This window comes from Lissotriton helveticus, chromosome 10 (genome assembly GCF_964261635.1).
Source record: "Lissotriton helveticus chromosome 10, aLisHel1.1, whole genome shotgun sequence".
Taxonomy (NCBI): Eukaryota; Metazoa; Chordata; class Amphibia; order Caudata; family Salamandridae; genus Lissotriton; species Lissotriton helveticus.
Window position 1 is genome coordinate 655922903 of NC_136071.1, and position 21977 is coordinate 655944879.

Below are 21977 nucleotides of genomic sequence, written 5' to 3' on the forward strand. Positions count from 1 at the left end.
ATGGAAGTTGAAGATCGAGCCATTGTTCTTCTCGCTCTTCGGTCCCGCATAGTCTTTTTGGAGCAGAAAGAGGCACAAGCGGAACAGTCCTTTGCCTCGTGCTCCGGAGAAAGGCAGAGGTTACACACCTCGTGAAGGTCGGTGTGGGGAAACTTCGACCCACATTGAGGACACTTCTTGAATGGGGTCCTTTCCTTGAGCTGGACGTGAGGCCTAGTTAGGCCTGAAGGCTGTCGACGATGACCGGAATCGAAGTATCCGACGTTGAAGAATAGCGTTGAGTGGAAAAGCGTTGGAAACTTATTTTCTAAAAGTTGGTGAGGATTGCGCGCCGAAGGAATTCGGTTTCAACACGGAGTGCTGGAAACACATCCGAGCCCGGTGGCGGAAAAAAACAATCTGGGGATGGAGCCGATGACCATGTGCAGTATCATCCAAAGGAGGAGTCACCTATCCCGTGACTTCCAAAGACTTTTCTACAACAAAACAAACTGCAAACATCCGGGCCCAACACTAGGTGGCAATCTATGCATAGTGTGCAATCTGCAGCTCATATGCCTCGAACAAAACCATATCCGGATGGACAGAAAGTAAAGGAGACTTAGAAGAAAGAGCCTGGAGCTCACTCACTCTCCTGGCAGAGGTGATAGCAACCAGGAATGCAGTCTTAAGAGTTAGAAGACGAAGAGGGCAATTGTGAAGTGGCTCGAAAGGAGCGCACATCAGATAGGTTAGAACAAGGTTCAAGTCCCATCAAGGCATCACGAAAGGAACAGGAGGAAACATGCGAGTGATGCCCTTCAAGAATCTATTTACAACTGGGGACTTGAAAAGAGAAGGCTGATCAGGAAGCCTTAAGAAGGCCGAAATGGCAGAGAGGTAGCCCTTGATAGTGCCCAGAGCAGAGCCCTGCTGCACAAGAGAAAGAAGAAAGAGGAGAACCTCTGAAAGAGGGGCAGAAAGGGGATCCACAGCCTTTGCTGTGCACCATGCCACAAATTTATTCCACCTGCAGGCGTATACCGAATTTGTGGAGGGACGCCTGGCTGCCAGAATCACATCACAGACTTCAGGAGGCAAGTCAAATGGCCTCAACTGTCGCCGCTCAATCTCCACGCATGGAGGTGGATACTGGACAGGTTCTGGTGTAGGACCGTCCCCTGCTGCTGCGACAGAAGGTCCTCCCGAAGAGGCAGACGAAGTGGGGGATCGACTGACATGCTGAGTAGCTCGGGATACCAGTACCTTCGTGCCCAGTCCGGAGCCACAAGGATGACTTGGGTCCGGTCGCGCCTGATCTTCAGCACTCTGGGCAGAAGTGGTATAGGCAAAACAGCGTACAAAAGACCTCAACTCCACTCGCGACGAAAAGCGTCTCAGAGCGAGTGCCACCTTGGAAATTCCAACGCGCAGGACTGATGACATTGCGCGTTCTCTTTTGTGGCGAATAGATCTAACCAAGGCTCTCCCCACTGCCGAAAGAGGCCTTGCGCCATGTCCGAGTTAAGACGCCATTCGTGATCCATCATGCACAGACGGCTGAGTTAGTCTGCCCTGGCATTCAGGGAACCTGCCAGGTGTTGAACCACCAGGGTGACGCCCTGGTGTTCCAGCCATTACCAGAGGCGCAGAGCCTCCTTGCAAAGGGTCCACGACCCCACCCGCCCTGTTTGTTGCAGTACCACATGGCGGTGGTGTTGTCCGTGAACACCTGCACTACACTTCCCCGAACAGAGGGAAGGAATGCCTTCAGTGTTAGCCGGATCGCCCGCAGCTCCAGAAGGTTGATGTGGAGCCGGTACTCCGCCGGAGACCAGAGGCCTATGATCTCCGCCTCTCCCATGTGGCCCCCCCAGCCCAGGAGGGACGCATCTGTCACAACTACGTGCTCCGGTTGGGGTAGGGAGAGGGATCTGCCGCTGACCCAATCGCGGTCCGTGAGCCACCACTGCAACTCGCAGTGCCCTCCGAGAACAGGACGTGGTCGAACAGGTTGCCCCAATGCTGGGCCCACTGAAACTTCAGGTCCCACTGCAGAGCCCACATCCGCCACCTGGTGTGATGCACCAGAAGGATGCAGGAGGCCATCAGCCCCAGAAGCCGCAGTGTCAACCTGACCGAGACCCGGGATAAAGGCATAAAGATCAGAATCAGAGCCTGAATATCCCGAACCCGCTGCACAGGATGATAAACCGAAACTGCGCCCAATCCAGAACCGCTCCGATAAAGAGGAGCTTTTGAGAGGGACACAGGTGTGACTTCGGCACATTGATGGAAAACCCCAGCAAGTGCAGGATGTCGGCCATAGTCTGGAGGTGGCTGACGACTGTCTGGGGCGAGCCCGCCTTTAACAACCAGTCGTCGAGATAGGGGAAGACTGACACCCCTAATATGCGCAGATGAGCTGCGACCACCGCCATGACTTTCGTGAACACCAGCGGGGCGCTGGTAAGGGCAAAGGGGAGCACTGTGAACTGAAAGTGCTCGTGGCCTATTGTGAACCGCAGGTAGCGCCGGCGGGCCGGCAGGACAGGGATGTGAAAATAAGCGTCCTGCAAGTCCAACGCTACCATCCAGTCTCCGGGGTCTAGGGCAGCTAACACCTGAGCCAAAGTCAGCATCTCGAACTTCTCCTTCCGGAGAAGCCGTTGACATTCCACAGGTCCAAGATAGGGCGTAGGCCCCTTTGCCCTTCTTGGGAACCAGAAAGTAGTGGGAATAACGACCACGACCTACTTTCGGCCCAGGAACGCGCTCTATGGCCCCCTTGACCAAGAGGGTCGATACTTCCTTTTGCAGAAGTTGCAAGTGATTCCCCCGACACGCTGTGGTACTGCGGTGGCATGGCTGGAGGGGTCGCCTCGAAGGGGAGGGAGTAGCCCCTTATGACGATTTGCAGCACCCACATGTCCGATGTGATGGTGTGCTAGTGGAGGAGGTGATGGCGGACCCTGCCCCCCACTGGCGTCAAATGGGCCTGAAAGCTCGGACTAGGAAGGCTTTGAGGCAGATGCTTCGAGGGTGGATGTGGACTGGCCTCGCCGTTGTCCCCTGGCACGTCCACGGCGGTTACCAGGCCCGCCACCGTGTTGGATGTTAGACTGCGGCCCGTGGCTGGCAGGACGTGAAGTGGCGCCCCTTCCTTGGCCGCGAAAGGCAGACTGCTGCTGACGCTGGCCGGGAGGCCCAAGGACTTGGCAGTAGTTCTGGAGTTCGTGAAGCGTTCAAGCGCATAATCTGCCTTGCCACCAAAGAAGTGGCTGCCATCGAACGACATGTCCATGAGGGTGTTCTGGACATCAGCCGAGAAGTTGGCGGACCTCAGCCAGGCGTGGCGGCGATCTGCCACCGTCGTGGCGAATCGCCACCGTCGTTGACATCGCCCTGCCCAGCGAGTCCGTGGTATCCAGCCCACATTGTATGGAACAACACGCTACGTCTCGTCCCTCCGCGAGGGCTTGAGCGAGCTTCGCCCGGGCCTCCTCCGGGCACTCTGGAAGCTCGGCCATATCCCACAGGCAAGCGGTGTTAACTGACCACAACCCACAACTGAGGGAGGAGAACAGTTTCTTACCAAACTGTCCATACCTTTTGAATTCCCGATCTGGGGGTGCAGTCGGGAATGTGGATTGGGAAGTAGACGCCTGGATAACCAGGCTCTCGGGGTGGGGTGGGTTGACAGGAAGCTAGGGTCGCCCGGAGCTGGGCGGTGGCGCCTGGCGACGTTCCTATCTACAGGGGGACCTGTAGCGGGCCTGGACCAGGTGCCCAACAGGACGTCCAGCAGAGCCTCATTAAACGGCAGTAGAGGCTCCGGAGAGCCTGTGTGAGGTTTGAGGACCTCAGTGAGGATGTTAGACCTCACAGTTGCGACGGGGAGCGGAGGCGCCAAGGCCTTGGCCGCCCTAGTCAGCACCACACTATATGCAGCCACCTCCTCCATAGCCACGGTAGGATGTGAGACAAAGCCAGTGTCAGGGGAAGTGTCAAGACCATTGGCTTCCCCTAGCTCGTCTGTCCAGTCCTGAAATGACTGACACCCCGTGTCAGAGGGTCCTCAGACCCCTCCCAATCCCTCTCGTCCTCCATCTCCTGTAATTCAGGGTCAAAGGATGGAGCTGGATCAAATAAGAATTGCTCCTCACCCGGCGTCTAATGCGGCGTCGATCGACTCCGGTCCGACGCCGGATCGAGGGACGGATCAGGGACGGCGCCTTGCGGGGACGGCGCCGGGGCCGACACCCTGGGGGTCGAAGCCGGCGGCGTAAGGTCGACGAGCGGCAACCCAGATCCGCAACCAGCGGGGGCCTGCGGCGCCAGAACCGAAGTCGCCGATAGCGCCGAAGCACCCGACGGCACCGGGGCCGAAGCACCCGGCCCGCATGGACTCCCAGTCGGGGCCGCGGGGCCCGGAGGCGCTCCCGCGGGACCCGACGGAGGAGAGAGGGACCTCACGGCCATGAGGAAGGCCTTGATCTCCTCCGGAGTAGCGTTCAGCCCAGGGACCGGTGGGTATGGAGCTGGCCGCGGAGGCGGTGTCGCCCGAACCCCCGGCCGCATCGCGCGAGCGTCGGGGGGAGTCGGAAGAGCGATGTAGTCTCTTCGACTACTTGTGCCTCTTACCTGAGGGCTTGGAGCCCGACAAATGGTGACGACTCGCCGGGCTTCGATGACTGTGGCCCCGCGACAGGTCCCTCCACCCCCTCCTGGACCGGGACCTGGAGCGGCGCGGGCCGACTGCCGGAGCTCGAGGCACTTATGGGATTGCTCCGGCCTAGCCTTCGACGTCAAGGCCCAGCAGTCGGGGCATGACCGGTCGTTCTGTTCGGCCCCAAGGCAATAGAGGCACCGGCAACAGACATCAGTCGGTTGCAGTCGGTGCAGGGCTTGAACCCGGGCATCCCTACCGGCACAGGGAGTCGTAAAGACTCGAGTAGTGATCAAAAAGGATTGAAAAAGTTTAGTCAAAAAGTGACTACGGTACTGCTTTTTGCGGACCTGCGCTTGCGGGCGTGTTAAAAAGAAGAACTGACGTCAGCGCGCGAGGGCAGCGTCTAAGTACTCCGACGTCATCCCGGCGCCAACGACCGACGAGGAGCCGCAGACGACGCCTACCAACGCGCAGGGGTACTGCTACGCAAAACTTTCCGGATCCAGCCTGACGCCTGGGGATAATCTAAGGTAAGGAATCTAACTAACGTGTTTCTTTCAGATCATCACGCTCCAGTGTGACTCTAGATGAGAAATGCAGAGTTTCACCTGAGCATTTACCAGGGCGTCACCAGTACAGCTTTTTAGCCACAGGTAGTCAGATTTTAAAATAATTTCTCAGGTGTAAATTGAAGGAATTCTGACAGCTTTTGATTAATTTAAAACAGAACTAGGCATCTAAAGCAGGGGAGTCATAAGGAGGCAATAGGCACTATTATGCACGCAAAAACTGAAGTCTTTCAAATATGTAAAATCTTCAGTAATTTCTAACCTAAGAGGTAATTTTTTTGTTTCTACTGTTAAGTTTTGAGTCAATGTTTTTAATTTCTAATTGAGTAGTGTGGTAAAGAGGTTTGGATTTTTCCAATTTAATCATGAAGCTTTTAACGTAGTAAGATACCCAAGAGAAGGATTATTGCTCTTTTTTCCTAATTGTTTTGACGTAATAGGTTAAAATGGAAAATAGCAAGGAGGATTAGTGTTATGTTGAACAGGTTACTTACCTTCGGTAACTATATATCTGTAAGAGACAGATAAGTTGTAGATTGCTTACCTTGTGATTTCCCCCAGGCGTCAGACTTGATCTGGAGAATCTTTTCGTCAGCAGTACCCCTGCGCGTCGAAAAGGGGCTTTGGTTGGCTCCGCGTTAGTCGTTGGCATCGTGGTCGCCAGGATGAATTAGCGGGAGCTACTTAGATGCAGCTCCCGCGCACGCGGACGTCCGGTCTGTACACAACTTTCCAAGCCAGAAGCGCAGAGCAATGCAAGACACTGACCACTTGTGCACAAAAACTAGGGCCCTGAAAGGAAATCCTTAACCCTAGAAGTCAGTCCGCAGAACAGGGGCATGGGTGTGGTGGTAAGGAATCTATAACTAATCTATGTTTCTTACAGATATATCGTTACTGAAGGCAAGTAAATTGTTCACCAGGAGAGACAGTTAATTATAGATTCCTTACCTTGTGAATAGATACCTCAGCAATACCAACCCTGGGGGTGGGTCTGCAAACCAAGTTCACACCGGAAAGTCTTGGAGAACAGAACAGCCGAAGTAGCCGTCAGTCCAAGTTGGCTGACAAGGCAGTAGTGGTGTGTGAACGTGTGCAGAGATCCCCACGTCATTGTCTGACAGATGTCGTTAAGGGGGACTTCCCAATCCAAAGCGGTAGTAGCTGCCGTCACCCTGGTGGAATGGGCGTGTAGCCTCACTGGAGGTCCCTTCCTTGCCAAGAAATAGAAAGCTTTGATACACAAAACGACCCATCTAAAGATAGTCCCCTTGTGTACGGCCCAACCTTTTTTAGCACCCACGTAGCCAACCAAGAGCTGGTCATCCACCCGGAATTGTTTTGTTCGATCCAAGTAAAAGGAAAGCGCACGTTTTGGACCGAGACGGTGGAGCCGCTCTTCCTCCTTAGAAGGATGTGAAGGTGGAAAGAAGGTGAGCAGAGTGATGGTTTAGCCAATGTGGAAAGAAGTAATCACCTTGGGAAGAAAGGATGGACGAGTTCGAAGAACCACCATGTCTGGATGAATAGCCTGAAATTGAGGTTTTGAAGAAAGGGCTTGGCGCTCACTCACCCTGCGAGCAGAAGTGATGGCAACCAGAAAGGCAGTCTTTAAAGTAAGAAGTCGGAGAGGACAGTTCTGAAGCGGCTCAAAAGAAGCGCACATAAGGTAAGTAAGAACCAAGTTCAAGTCCCACTGAGGCATTACTAAGGGAACAGGAGGAAAAAGGTGAGTAATGCCCTTAAAAAAGTGATTTACAACAGGGGACTTGAAGAAAAAAAAAAAGGCAGATCAGGAAGCCCAAGAAAGGCTGAAATGGCGAGAGGTAGCCCTTAAGAGTGCCCAGAGTAGAGTCCTGCTGAGCCAAAGATGGAAGGAACAAGAGAATCTCAGAGGGGCTGAACGGGGATTCACAGCCTTTGCTGCTCACCATGCTCCAAATCTGTTCCATCTACAAGCGTATACCCTCTTAGTGGAGGGACGACTGGCTGCCAAGATATCACAGACTTCGGGAGGCAGGTCAAAAGCAGTCAACTGCCGCCACTCAATCTCCATGCAAGGAGATGGAGACTGAACAGGTTCAGGTGGAGGACCGTCCCCTGCTGCTGCGACCGAAGATACTCCAGAAGAGGCAGTTGGATCGGTGGATCGATCGCCATGTTGAGTAGCTTGGGATACCAGTATCTTCGTGCCCAAGACGGAGCCAGAAGGAAGACGTGGGCCCGGTCGCGCCATATCTTCTTCAGCACTCTGGGCAGCAGTGGTATAGGCGGAAAGGCGGAAAACTGACCGCAGCTCCACTCGCGACGAAAAGTGTCGCAGAGCGAGTGCCGCCTTGGAAATTCCAAAGCGCAGAACCAATGACATTGCGCGTTCTCTTCAGTGGCAAATAGATCTAACCAAGGCTCTCCCCACTGCAGAGAGAGACCTTGAGCCACGTCCGAGTTAAGACGCCATTCGTGATACATCATGCACCTCCGGCTGAGTTAGTCCACCCTGACGTTCAGAGAACCTGCCAGGTGTTGAACCACCAAGGTAATGCCTTGATGTTCCATCCATGTCCAGTGGCGCAGAGCCTCCTGACATAGGGTCCAGGACCCCACCCCGCCCAGTTTGTTGCAGTGCCACATGGCAGTTGTGTTGTCCGTGAACACCTGCACTACACTTCCCCAGACAGAAGGAAGGCTTGCGTTCAGTGCAAGTCGGATCGCCCGAAGCTCCAAAAGGTTGATATGGAGCCGGGACTCCGCCGGAGACCAGAAGCCTCTGATCTCTGCCTCTCCCAAGTGGCCGCCCCATCCCAGGAGGGACGCATCCATCACCACTCTGTGCTCCGGTTGGGGAAGGGAGAGGGATCTGCCACTGACCCAATCGCGATTCGTGAGCCACCACTGCAGCTGGTGTGCAGTGCACTCCGAGATCTGGACATAATCTGACAGGTTGCCCTGATGCTGTGCCCACTGGAACTTCAGATCTTACTGCAGAGCCTGCATATGCCATCTGGCATGTTGCACTAGCAGGAGGCCATCAGGCCCAGCGGCCGGAGGGACATCCTGACTGAAACCCGGTATAGACGTTGAAAGATCGGAATCATAGCCTGAATATCCCTGACTCGCTGCTAGGGAGGATAAACCCGAAACTGCGTTGAATCCAGAACCGCTCCGATGAAGGGGAGCTTCTGAGAGGGGCTCAGGTGCGACTTTGGCACGTTGATGGCGAATCACAGCAAATGCAGGAGGTCGGCTGTAGTCTGGAGGTGGGAGACGACTGCCTGGGGCGAGCCAGCCTTCAACAACCAGTCGTCGAGATATGGGAAGACTGGAACCCTTGATCTGCACAGATGAGCTGCGACCACCGCCATCACATTCATGAACACCCGAGGGGCACTGGTAAGGCCGAAGGGGAGCTCTAGGCCTCCTGTGAACAGCAGGTAACGCCGATGGGCCGGCAGGACGGGGATATGAAAATATGCGTCCTGCAAATGCAACGCTACCATCCAGTCTCCAGGGTCGGGGGCAGCCAAGACCTGAGCCAGAGTCAACATCTTGAACGTCTCCTTCCAGAGGAAGCGATTGACATTCCTGAGGTCCAAGATGGGGCGCAGGCCCCCTTTCTCCTTTTTGGGGACCAGAAAGTAGTGGGAATAACACCCACATCCTACTTTTGGCCCAGGAACAACCTCGATGGCCCCCTTGGCCAAGAGTGCCGTGACTTCCTGTTGGAGAAGCTCAAAGTGATCCCCCGACATGAGATGGAAATGAGGTGGCATGGCTGGAGGGGCAGACTCGAAGGGGAGGGAGTAGCCCCTTCGGACGATTTGGAGGTGACAGAACGCCAGTGGGGGAGGTGATGTTGAATCCTGCCGCCCACCAGCGTGGGGTGCACCCCAAAGCTCGTACTAGGAAGGCTTTGAGGTGGATGCTGCTGGAACGGATGTGGACTGACCCGCACGCTGGCCCCCTGTCCCGCCGTGGCGGCCACCACGTCCGCGGCCGTGCTGAGGTTGGTTCTGCGCAGGCTTCTGGCTGAACTAACATGTTGGGGCGCCCCTTCCGTGGGGACGAAAGGAACAAAAAGAGACGTGTCCGGGCACTTGGTAGAGAGACCCAAGGACATGGGTTGAGCCCAAGAGTCCTTAAAACACTCCAGTGCACTGAATACCTTACCGTCAAACAGGCAAGTACCATCAAAGGGCATGTCCATGAGGGAACTCTGAACATCTCCTGAAAACCCGTGGACCACAACCAGGCGGGGTGACGCAGGGCCACCGTCGTGGAGATCGCCCTACCTAGTGAGCCCGTGGTGTCCAGCCCACACCGGATGGTGAACTTTGGTGCATCCTGCCCCTTAGCAACAGCTTGGGAAAGCACTGCCCTCCGGACACTGAGGTAGCGTCTGCGCAACCGTGTCCCACACAGCATGAGAGTAGCGGCACAGGCATGCAGTGTTCACCGACATCAGCCCCAAGCTGGCAGAGGAAAGCAGTTTCTTGCCAAACTGTTCCAGCTTCTTAGATTCCTTATCTGGCAGGGCGGTAGGGAATGCGCTTTGGGAAGTGGTGGCTTGGATGACCAGGGTCGGGTGGGTTGTTAAAAAGGCAGGGTCCTCCGGTACTGGGCGATGACACCTGGCCACGTTCGTATCCACAGGAACCCCCGTGGCTGGTCTAGACCATGTGCCCATCAACACATCAGTTAACGCCTCATTGAACAGTAGCAGAGGCTCCATAGAGCTTGCCGCCGGCTGAAGGACTTCAGTGAGGAGTTTAGTTTTTAGAGTTACTGTGGGAAGATAAAGTCAAGGGCCTCAGCTGCTCTATGGAGCACCACAGTGTATGTGGCGCCCTCCTTCATGGCCACAGCAGGAGGAGAACGAAAACCATGCTCAGAGGAGAGGTCAAGGCCACCTGCATCCTAAGACTCTTCCGCCCACTTCTGTTCAGACTCGCACTGCCGTGCAAGGCGGATCCTCAGACCCCTCCCAGTCGTAACCCTCCTCCACTGCCCGTGGCACAGGCTGCAGATGCAGGGGAAGGACAGGGGAATATAAATGGTCCAAATGTGCTGTTCCGGCTCCATGCTCCAATTAGGGTCCCAACCTGGATCCAAATTGTCCGGAAACCCGGGCAAGACGGAGGTGGAACAAACTGAGCACATTGCGGTGCCGGGCCAGAGCTGCCGGCGGAGGACCTTGCGGTGCCGGGGTCTGAGCCGCCGGCGGAGGACCTTGCGGTGCCGGGATCGCCGCTGGTGCCAGTAGCGGAGCAGGCGGCAAGGGCGGGCCCTCAGTTGGGACCGTGGGGCCCGAAGGCATGCCGGTGGGAGCCAGAGGCCTGAAAAGGCGGTACATGGCAGCAAGAAAATCTTGCACCTGGGCCAGAGTCACCGATGGACCCGGATAATGTGGTGGGCCGCGGGACTCTCAGGCTCCAATGGAGCCGCGGGGGAGGTAACCCCAGTCCCCTTGTCCACATCCTGAGACCGACAGGGGGACGTCAGAGCCAAAACGCTTATTTGACTTCTTCTTATGACGTCTGTTACCCGATTCAGAGTGAGGAGCGATGATGATGGCTCCGCGGCCAGTCATTCTATCGACCCCTGGACCTCGAATGGCACAGAGACGGCTGTCGGGTCTCCAGCAGCTTATGGGACTGCTCCCGCAAAGCATTCGGAGCTATGGACCGACAGTAAGAATTTGACCGGGAGTCATGGTCGCGCTCCTGATAGAGACAGACGCCATGGAGGTCACCGACATCAAACGGCGACAGGCGACACGCCTCCCCCTGACTCAGTCACAGACCGAGACAACGACGGACAGAGCGGGGTCTCTCATATCCTGAGCCAGATCCAGGAAGAGGTGAGGTCCTTTCCCCGGACACACTGGATGTTACTAAGACACCAGGTGCCGAAGAGGATTTCAGACAGTTGAAGGAACATTATATCCTTTACTGCTGATGTTTCACTTGTGTGTTTTTTGTATTATTTTTTCACACATTTAGTCACTTGTCACTTGTAGGCAGTAGCATGAATGTAAAACAGAGGCCCTGAAGAAAGCCTATGGTCACTTACCGCTACAGGCTGAACCATGTTGGCCCTTTCGCAGCTATTTGTTTGAACTGCGATTATTGTTATGCACTGTTCTTGTTTTTAAACCTGAAGGGGCTTACGTCCAATAAATAATCTTTCGTTAAGCTCCCTATCCTTTTTTAATCACCACTTGTATAATTTTTGCACTGCACCTTCCCATCATATAAACATCATGTGGTAGAACTGAGTGATTGTGGGTCGTTACCCCAAGCCGACCATAGGGGTATGCTGGCTGTCTCAATGATCAAGAGACACAATAGTCTGGTAGGATTACCAGATGAGAATATTGATCGATACAAGACATTGATGGGAATCCTCAATGAGGTTGACGGACAATCACAGGTGTCTCACATTTTGGTGATTTGGTCTGTTAGTTTAATCTGTTTTCTTCCTGTGTACTCTATGAGGCATCAGGATAACCTGTAATAAATCACCAATGGATTTAGAGTTTAGACCCCTAAGTTTGTTTGTTGTATCCGCAGGATTTAAACCCAGGCATCCCTACGTGGCACCAGGAGTCAAAGACTCAAAAGAGAAGTAGAGACAAAAGTCTCAAAAAAGTTAGTCAAAAAGTGACTAGGGTACGTGACTGGTGCGGAAAAAAAAAAAGAACTGACGTAGTCTCCGTGACGTCATCTCGGCGCCTACGACGGACGTGGAGCCGCACGACGCCACCGACTGACGCGCAGGGGAACTGCGGATTTAAAACTTTCCGGATCCAGTCTGACACCTGGGGATATTCCAAGTTAAGGAATCTATCACTAACGTATCTCTTTCAGATAAACAAAATAGGCCTGGCTGCATCATAGCACTTTTTAAAAATAATTTTAGTCACACTGGCCAACATCTGCACAGCTGTATAGCAGCCAATAGCTCTCAGATGAGACATATTGGCTTTGCCAATGCTTGATTTATTTCTATTCAGAAAGTTATTGCCTACTGACATCAGCATTTCAAATTTCTTATTAGAACCATTCATTAGTGGTAACCTGTCTCCAACTCATTTAAAGACTGCACGCTCACCACCTGGTGGCAGAAGGGTTTGATGTACCATTGTCATTTTCGTCTTGATTACCTACAGTCTTCCACAAACCGAAAATGAAAAATCATGAGATATGAAGCATCACTCAATAGCACAAAAACCTGTAATTCAGCCTTTGGGTAAATATAAAAAAGGTTAAAGATTATCTGTCTATAGCAATCCTTGGCAATTTATTTTTTCAAGATGTATGATATTTTCTGATTGAAACAAGACAAGTTCTATGAAACAAACATATTTTGTCCATTGGTAATCACAATTTACAAAGTCATATGATCATGTTTGGTTACCTGAACGAAAAAGTAAATGATCCCCAATGGTGGGATGACTACTGCAACTATTGGTGTGGACAGCAGAATGATGATGCATGCACCGATTACATTGAACATCGATCCCATGAACATTTTGATTATTTGAGGGATAGTTGAATCAATTGTGTCTATTTCTTTTGAGAAGCGGTTTACAAGGTTCCCACTGGGTGTTCGTTCAAAGAAGCTCATAGGTGACCGAAGGACATTATGAAGCAAGTCCACATGAAGGTACCGAGAGGCAAATATACCACCAATGGACACAGACATTGAATATCCAAAAACAGCAATACCTACAAAAATCAAAAAAATTACACTTTAATATTTTCAAGCGACATCTTAAAACTGAATTATTCAAGCACCAAATAAGTACATAAAAGAAATATCAACACTTTAGCCTAGAACAAATACTAATTCTCAAATCAGACTTTGAACAAAAAGTTTGTGGCAGAGTTAAAGAGACAATTCAAACGTCAAAAAAGTTACTTACCTTCGGTAACTCATTATCTGGTAGAAACACGATCTAGCTGCAGATTTCTTACCTTTGAAATTCCCCAGCATTAGACTGGATCTGGGAACTTTTGCGTGAGCTTTACCCCTGCGCAACGTTTGGTGTCTCCGGGTGAGATTGTTGGCGGCACCTGTGACGTTGCGGTCACCTATATATGCACCACTCAGTTGCGCAGACGGCAGTCACTTTTCCATGCCAGAAGTGCAGAGAGATGAAGTGAACTGACCTGCATTTGTCAAAACTAGGGCCTAGAAAAGGGGAATAACTTTAGTCCAATAAAAAAGTCTGCATAGCAGTGAAGGCTAGGATCGGTCTGTAAGGAATCTGCAGCTAGATATTGTCTCTACCAGATAATACATTACCAAAGATAAGTAACTTGTTCATTTGATCGAGACTTCTAGCTGCAAATTCCTTACCTTTGAACAGATACCCAACCCATACATCCTGGTGGTGGGCTGCGGACACATTTTCTAGACTAAAAAGTCCTGCTGGACTGAATGGGTGAAATGCCAGTCCGTACAGACCAGACTGTCCAGTCAACAGTCTTTCGCAAACGTGTGCAATGTAGCCCAATTTGCAGTCTGGCAGATGTCCAGGACTGGCACTTCCCGAACCAAAGCTGTGGTCGCAGCCTTCCCCCCTGGTATAATGGGCTTGTAGTTCTGCTTTTAAGATTTCAAAAGGAAGAAAACGACCCAGCACGAAATGGATCGCTTATGCATTGCCAGACCTTTTTTAGCTCCCATGTAACCTACTAAGTTGGTTGTCCGCCCGGAACTCTTGTGCGGTCAAGATAGAAAACGAACATTTTTGGGGTCTAGACAATGGAGACGCTCCCCTTCCTTACAGGGATGTGGGGGAGCAAAAAAGGTGGGCAGCATGACCGACTGACCCAGATGGAATGGAGTCGTCACTTTTGGAAGGAATGAGGCACAGGTGCAAAGCACCACCTTATCCAAAATGGTCATCAGGTAGGGAGGCTTGGATAACCGCTTGGAGTTCGCTCACCCTCCTGCCAGATGTTATCATCACTAGAAAGGCTGCCTTGATTGTAAGCAGCTGGAGGAGAAAATTGTGTAAATGATCAAAGGTAGCACACAAGATATGTGAGAACCAGACAGATCCCTCTGTGGCATGATAAGGGGCGTAGGCAGAAACATATGTACAAACCCTTGTAAGAACCTATTTAAAATATGGGATTTGAACAAGGAGGGTTGGTCCGGCAGCCACATGAAGGCGGACAGAGCAGAACGATAACCCTTAGGAGCACCAAAAGCAAGGCCCTGCTAGACAAGGGTCAGAATTAAAAGAAGAATATTAGATAGAGCAGAAAGAGGGTCAATAGACTTTTCTATACAATATTTTACAAACATTTGCCACCGGCAGGCGTAACCCATCTTAGTGGAGGGACGCCTGGCCAGCAAGATTACATTACATACTTCTGGAAGAAGGTCGAAAGCTATACACTGTCATCACTCAATCGCCACGCAGGGAGTCAGAGTGGACAGGTCCAGGTGGAGGACCCTTCCCTGCTGCTGCGACAGAAGATCCTCCCAAAGAGGTAGCCTGTTCGGAGGATCAATGCTATTTCAAACAAGCTCTGGATACCAGACCCTCTGTGTGCATTCCAGAGCCACAAGAATGAATTTTACCCCGTCGTTCTTGATCTCCTTGAGAACTCAGGGCAGAAGTGGTATGGGTGTAAAAGCGTACAGAAGACCTAAGCTTCACTCCTGAGGAAAAGCATCGCTGAGCCACAGCCGCCTTAGAAACTCCAGAGGGCAAAACTGATGATATTGCGCATACTCTTTGGATGCGAACAGATCTAACCAAGGCACTCCCCACTACAAAAACAGACTTGTGCCACCTCCGCCTGGAGACACCATTTGTGATCTACTAGGCATCGATGACTGAGTTAGTCTGCCCTGGTATTTGGAGAACTTGCCAGGTGTTGAATCACCAGGGTCATGCCCTGCCGTTCCAGCCATGTCCAAAGGCGTAAGGACCCTTAACAAATGGTCCATGATTCACCACGCCCTGCTTGTTGCAGTACCACATGCGGTTGTGTTGTCTGAACACCTGCACCAACCTCCCCTTGACAGTGAGAAGAAATACTTTCAATGCTAAACGGATCGCCTGAATCTTCAAGTTAATGTGGATCCTCACCTTCACCAGAGACTGGTGTCCCCTGATCTCCACCTCTCTCAGATGACTGCCCCATCCCAGGAGTGACCCATCTGTCACTATTGAGAGAGCTGCTTGGAGAAGGGAGAGGTGTCTGACCCAATAGCAGTTCGTCAACCACCACTGCAGGTCTTTTACAGTTCCCCCAGAAATCTGGACCACATCTGAGATATTAACCTGATGCTGCGCCAACTGGAACTTCAGGTCCCACCCACTGTAGAGCCTGCATATGCTATCTGGCGTGATTTACCAACAGGATGCAGGAAGCCACGAGTCCCAGCAGCCTAAGAGTCATTCTCACTGAAATCCAGGATAGAGGCTGAAATATCTGTACAATAACCTGAATATCCTGGACTCGCTGCTCGGTAGAATAAGCCAGAAACAGCTCTGTGTCCAGAACAGCTCCAATGAAAGGAAGTGTCTGAGGAGTCAGGTGCAACTTTGGCACGTTTATAGAGAACCCCAGCGAATGCATGAGGTTCGCCGTAGTCTAGAGGAGGGAGCCAACAGCCTGGGGCATCAAGTCATCTGCATCTATGGCAGACATGACCTGAGCATTTGGAACTTCTCCTTTCTGTGTAAGAGATGGACGGTCCAGAGGTCCAGAACAGGATGTAGACTCTTGTTCTTTTTGGAATCATAAAGTAGCAGGAATAACCACCACTGCCTACTTCTGAAACCGGAACTTTCTCTATGTTCCCTTGGCCAGGAGAGATTTAACTTCCTCTTAGAGTAATAACAGAAGATCTTCTGCCAGCCATTCATGAGTTGGTGGTAAAGGAGGAGGGGGGGAGAAAGGGAAGAGAATAGCCATCCTGAATGATCTGCAAGACCTACCTGTCCGATGTTACGGAACCCACCAGTGGAGATATTTAATTCTCCCTCCAACTGGAGTGGCATGGTCTTGCAGAACCAAACAAGGACTGCTTGGAGGCTGCAGCTGCTGGGGGCTGGGCGGCAGACTACTTTAGTTTACCATTCCCACGAGGTTGGAATGTACCGTTGTCCACGTCCTCGCATAACTTGGGGAGTCTGTGCAGGACGGATGCTGTGATACGGTGTAAACTGTTGATTAACCCTTTAATTGCCACGGAAGGGGTGAAAGGTAGACTGTCCACAAGGTGTAACTAAGAGGCCCAAAGATCTGGCCATAGAACAAGATTCCTTGAAGTGCTCCAAAGCAGACTCTGCCTTCTCACCAGAGACAAATCAAGTCAAAGATGTCCATGAGTTTAGCTTGGACTGCACTCGAGAAGCCAGATGATCTCAGCCAGGCGTGGTGCTGTAAGGCACTCATCGACAAAACTGCTCTACCCGATGAGTCAGTCGTATCTAAGCCACACCTAAAGGTGAACTTTGATGCATCTCTTCCATCTTTCACTGCCTAGGAGAGCGCAGCCCTGGCCTCCTCCTGGACCTGTGGCAGCACTTGCACAACCGTTTCTCATAAGGTGTGCGAGAATTGGCCCAATAAGCATGCAGTGTTCACTGACCGCAATGCAAGGCTGGTGGAAGAAAACATCATCTTCCCAAGTGCATCCAGCCTCTTGGATTCCCCATCTGGGGGAGCGGAAGGAAATGTGTCATGGACTTAGAAGCCTGAACCACCAAGCTATCAGGGGTGGGGTGTTGGCTGAGGAAATTTGGATCACCCGGTGCCAAGCGATGGTGGCGTACTATTGTCCTGTTCACAGGAGGCCCTGTGCTAGGCTTGGACCAAGTGCCTGGAAGGACATCGGTCAGTGCTTCAGTAAATGCCAAAAGGGTTCGGATGATGAAGCCCCAGGCTGAAGCACTTCAAAACATTAGTCTTGACCTACACAGAGGGAAGCTCCAGGTCAAGGACCTCTGCTGCCCTCCTCACCCCATGGTGTAAGATTACCCCTCCTCCGTAACCACACTAGACGGGGAGAGCATGCCAGTATCTGGAGATGTGTCTAGTCGACTGGCTTCTCCAAGATCCTCATACCAGTCCAACTGCTCACAAGGGGCATCCAACTGGTGTTCCAAAGGATCCACGGACCACTCCTATTCCGCTTCAAAGCCTGAAACCTCTTCAAAATGAACAGGCAATGATGTAGAACCTCTGGGTTCTGTCGGCGCCAGAGTAGACGCCAACCAACTTTGATCTGACTCCGTCCTCAGGAATCAGAATGGGGCTGGCGCTGCCGGTGGGTGCAAGCGTCGGAGGCACCGACTTCGGTGCCGGAGAAGGTTGCGTTGGCACGACCGGTGTAGACCTGGATCCGGCTCCAAGAGACCCAACTGGCGCAGAGGCCGGAGGCATCTGCATGGAGCCTGGTGGGGACTCTCCCGACCCCGCACGGCCCAAAGGCGTACCATAGGGGTCGGCCTGCTCAAATTTGCAGCCCATGGCATCATAGAATTCTTTCACTTGCGCTGGGGTCACTTAGGCTTCCGAAAATGGGAAGAGGCGTGAAGTGGAACCCGGCAATGATTACGAGGAACCGTTCGATTACAAGGTGCCTACAGCCTTGATGCTCCTTAACTGTCTCTTAACAGACTAGGAAGTGGAAGTCCGTTGGGCTACTACTTCTTCTATTGCCTCATCCCAGGGTGTCCCGAGGACCTTGTGTGCGAAGAAAGGAACTGGGGCCCCTAGAGCGGTCCCACGACCTTCTCTTCCTCCAACAGGACCGGGACCTCGGAGAAGTCACTCTCGATAGCATCGACAGTCGGGCTGCAAGTAGCTTAATGAACTGCTCCTACAAGTTCCTTCAGGTGCCATGGCCTGGCAGTACAAGCACAACTTAGTAGTGGTTGCTCTCGAGACACCACAAGCAAACGAGATGACGTTCTGTTATCAACAAGGCACGGTGACAAGCGCCAAACTGCTTGAAACCTACCAGTCTAGAGGTCTTCCCTCTACACACAAAAAAATTCTTGACAAAAAGTGGGTAAAAAAGAGACAGAGGGGTAGCTCTTCTCCGGATTAGCGCTTAACTGGTGCGGAAAGAAAAGAATTGATGTCCATGCACCTGGGAGGCGCCTATATACGTGACAGTGATGTCACAACGGGCACCAGAGACCTCACACAGAGCCGAAAGGTTCAACTTAATGTCACGCAGGGGTACTGCTCACGCAAAAGTTTTCCAGATCCAGACTGGCACTTGGGAAATTCACAGGTAGGGAATCTGCAGTTAAAAGCCTCTATCAAATATATTCATTCCCTCCTGGCTTAAAGTCTGAGCTTGGTTTGAGAGGCTATATAAAAGGTCTTTCAAACCTTTTTGCTATGAGCCCTCCTCCCCCCAAACAAATGTTTTGAAGGAAGGGTACACCTCCAACCTTTAAAGCAATTATTCGGGGAGCGGGAGGGGCAGGGTTAAGTGTAGGCGCAGGCATACTTTTACTGTAGCTCATTAACCACTATAAATATGGGACTTACCCTTACGCAACAGCACCTGTTTTAGGCTATCTTCTCTCCCTCTTCCACTCCATTCCCATCAACACTCTAAGCTTTTAACAAGCTCTCTGTACCTTTAAGATGAAATGAGTTGACAAGTGTTGTCCCCCTTTTTGCAGCAAAGGTACCCTCTGCCCTAATGCTAGTAAGTAATAGGTTTTTTGCATACAAAAAGCAATTATAATTGTTAATCAGTAGACCCCTCAAACCCTTAGGCCGCAGTGCTGCTGCATCTGCTTCACTAATGAGGACTACTGTGTTCAGATGCAGGCGGTCTCCTCTGGCCCTTGTTAAAACCATGGCCTACCATTTTGCCCATCCCTCTTCCCTCCATCCATCTAACGCCCAAACTAAATTGTCTTCTCTGCTTTAATTTTCCCTCCCCTGAGTCCAAGGTCTGCTTTTGCACTTTTTTTTTCTTAGTCCCAAAGAAACTGACAAAGTTGGTTGTCTTGCCAGTACCCTCTAGTTCAATCACATAGAAGCTAAGCGCTCTCCTAGGTTCGAGGCGACAAAGCAGTTCTTCTCTTTAGACGGGTGAAAGTGCATACAAAACTTGTAAAGTGATGGATTGCCCTATGTGGAAAGGCATGACTAACTTGGGCAGGAATGCCGCCTTTGTCCAAAGGACCAAATTATCCAGAAAGGAGGACATTTGGTGGAACTACAGACAGTGCCTGAAATTCGCTCACTCATCTGGCCAACGGGTGTTCAGGAATGCTGTACTGTGTGCTAAACGCAATTGTAGCACGGAAATCAAATTCAAAGTTGAGAAAGAGATAATGTGTCAACGTTTCAAAGAAAAAGAAAAAGGGTGGTCAAAACATCTTAACACAAGTGTGCAAAAGAGTAGAAGAGGTCATAGGAAACAAGGTGCTACACCCAGTATGTATGTATTATGTATGTATTTGCATACTTATATAGCGCTACACTGTCACCCAGAGGGTATCCTGGCGCTTTGACTCAGCATAGCCGAAACCACCGATGCAGAAATCACACTGCTCTTGGAAACAGGTGGGTTTTCAGACCTCTCTTGAAGGCTAGGAATTCACCCTGACTCCTCAACAATATCGGAAAAGAGTTCCAAAGTCTAGCGGCCGCAAAACGAAATGACCGACCTCCCATCCTGATTCTCTGGACTCTGGGAACTGTCACCAGACACGCAGAGGAGGAGCGTAGGTTCCGAGATGTAGAGTACCATGAGAATAAGTTCTGCAGCAAAACTGGGCCCTGTCTATGCAAGGCTCTGAAAACCAGACAGGATGCTTTAAAAAGGATCCATTGATGAACAGGCAGCCAGTGTAGATCCAATAGTGCCGTGGTGGAAGAGGCAGTGCGCGGGCGGGAAAGTGCCAGCTTAGCTGCCATATTTTGTACCCGCTGCAACTTGCCCACCAGCCTTCTAGGCGCCTCCAGAAGCAGTGCGTTGCAATAATCCAATCTACTTAGGATAATACCCCGCACTACCTCTGGCCTAGCCTGCGCTGGGAGCAATGGTAGGACTTTACGTAGCATCCGAAGCAGCATCATACAGGTGGCTACGGTTTTGTTTACGAAAATGTCCAGTTGCAGGTTGGGGCCAAACATGACCTCCAGATTACGAGCAGACTCTGCTGCAGTCACTGCCCCAGAAAAGGAAGAGGGCCAAAAATCATCTGGTAGTGAGCGCGGGACACGGTCATTGGAGCCGTACAGCACCTCCGTTTTTGACCCATTAAACTGGAGGGAGTTGGAACGAAGCCAGTCCGCTGTAGCGGTCATACAGCGGTGAAATGTCTCTAAAGAGACGGCGTCTTTGCCCTCCAGAGAAAAGACCAGTTGGGTATCGTCGGCGTAGTTAAACACCGAAATACCGAAGGAACTTATCAGTTGGATCAGAGGGCGGAGGTACAGATTGAATATTATAGGACTGATGGCCGAGCCCTGTGGCACCCCCTGCCCGACTTTCCGCACATCCAACTTAAAAGGCGGCAATGCCACCACCTGCTGCCTGTTGAGATACGAGACTAACCAGTCCCCTGCCAACCCCGTGACCCCGATCTCCTCCAGCCTCCCAATAAGGGTGGAGTGGCTGACCGTGTCGAACACGGCCGACATGTCGAGCAGCACTAGAAAGGCTGCCCGACACGTGTCGACCCGCGAACGAAGATTGTCCAACACGACCACCAGCGCAGACTCCGTCCCATGCACTGGCCGGAAACCAAACTGGGCCACATCCAGCCAGGTGTTATCCTCTAAGAATCTGGATAGAGAACGGGTAACCAACTTCTCCAAGATCTTAAACGGGAAAGGGAGCAAGGAAATGGGCCTGTAATTTGACAAGCAGGTGGGATCGAGTGTGGGTTTCTTCAAGAGGGCCAGCTTCCAACTCTCCGGAACAGTCGGGGTGACAAGCGACTGATGGCAGATGGAATACAGAGGATGAAAGAGTTCTTTCTGGAACAGTTTCCAGAATTTATGCGGGAGTGGGTCCAGCGGAGAGCCTGATGACACAGTCTGTGCCAGTTTGCAAAACTCATCAAAAGGAGGAAGGGAAAAACAACTCAGCTGGGGTCGACTGGGGAGTTCATCCGGAGCTCCCAGACTGAGGGGGGAGCGACCCAACTGGGGTTGACTGGGAGATTCTTCCAGAACTCCCAGACTAAGGGGGGGGGGGGAGACAGCTCAACTGGGGTCGACTGGAAAGTTCTTCCGGAGCTCCCAAACTGAGAGGAGAGCGACTCAGCTGGGGTCGACTGGAAGGTTCCTCCAGAGCTCCCAGATTAAGAAGGGAACAACTCAACTGGGGTCGACTGGAAGGTTCTTCCGGAGCTCCCAAGCTGGGAGGACAACTCAGCTGGGGTCGACTGGAAGGTTCCTCCGGAGCTCCCAGATTAAGGGAGGGACAACTCGACTGGGGTCGACTGGAAGGTTCTTCCGGAGCTCCCAAGCTGAGAGGAGAACAACTCAGCTGGGGTCGACTGGAAGGTGCTTCCAGAGCTCCCAGACTGGGAGTGAGGCAACTCAGCTGGGGACGACTGGAAGATACCTCCGGAGCTCCCAAGCTGGGAGAGAAACAACTCAGCTGGGGTCGACTGGAAGATTCATCCGGAGATCCCAACTGGGGAACAGCATGGAGAACCCTCTGGAGCACCCCGACTGAATAGATTGTCCGATGGAGCGGACATGGGCGAGGCCGATCCAGCAAGTCCGCTCAGAATA

General features: G+C 52.0%; 1 protein-coding gene across 2 annotated transcripts in view; it reads right to left on the bottom strand.

The window, feature by feature from the left end:
* Nucleotides 1-21977, bottom strand: part of LOC144784432 (multidrug resistance-associated protein 1-like) — a 1651426-nt gene that overhangs the window by 439949 nt on the left and 1189500 nt on the right. For both annotated transcript variants that reach the window (XM_078663183.1, XM_078663184.1), the window contains one exon: nucleotides 12637-12947. In XM_078663183.1, the coding sequence (XP_078519309.1) occupies nucleotides 12637-12947 (311 nt within the window). The remainder of the gene's footprint in view (nucleotides 1-12636; nucleotides 12948-21977) is intronic.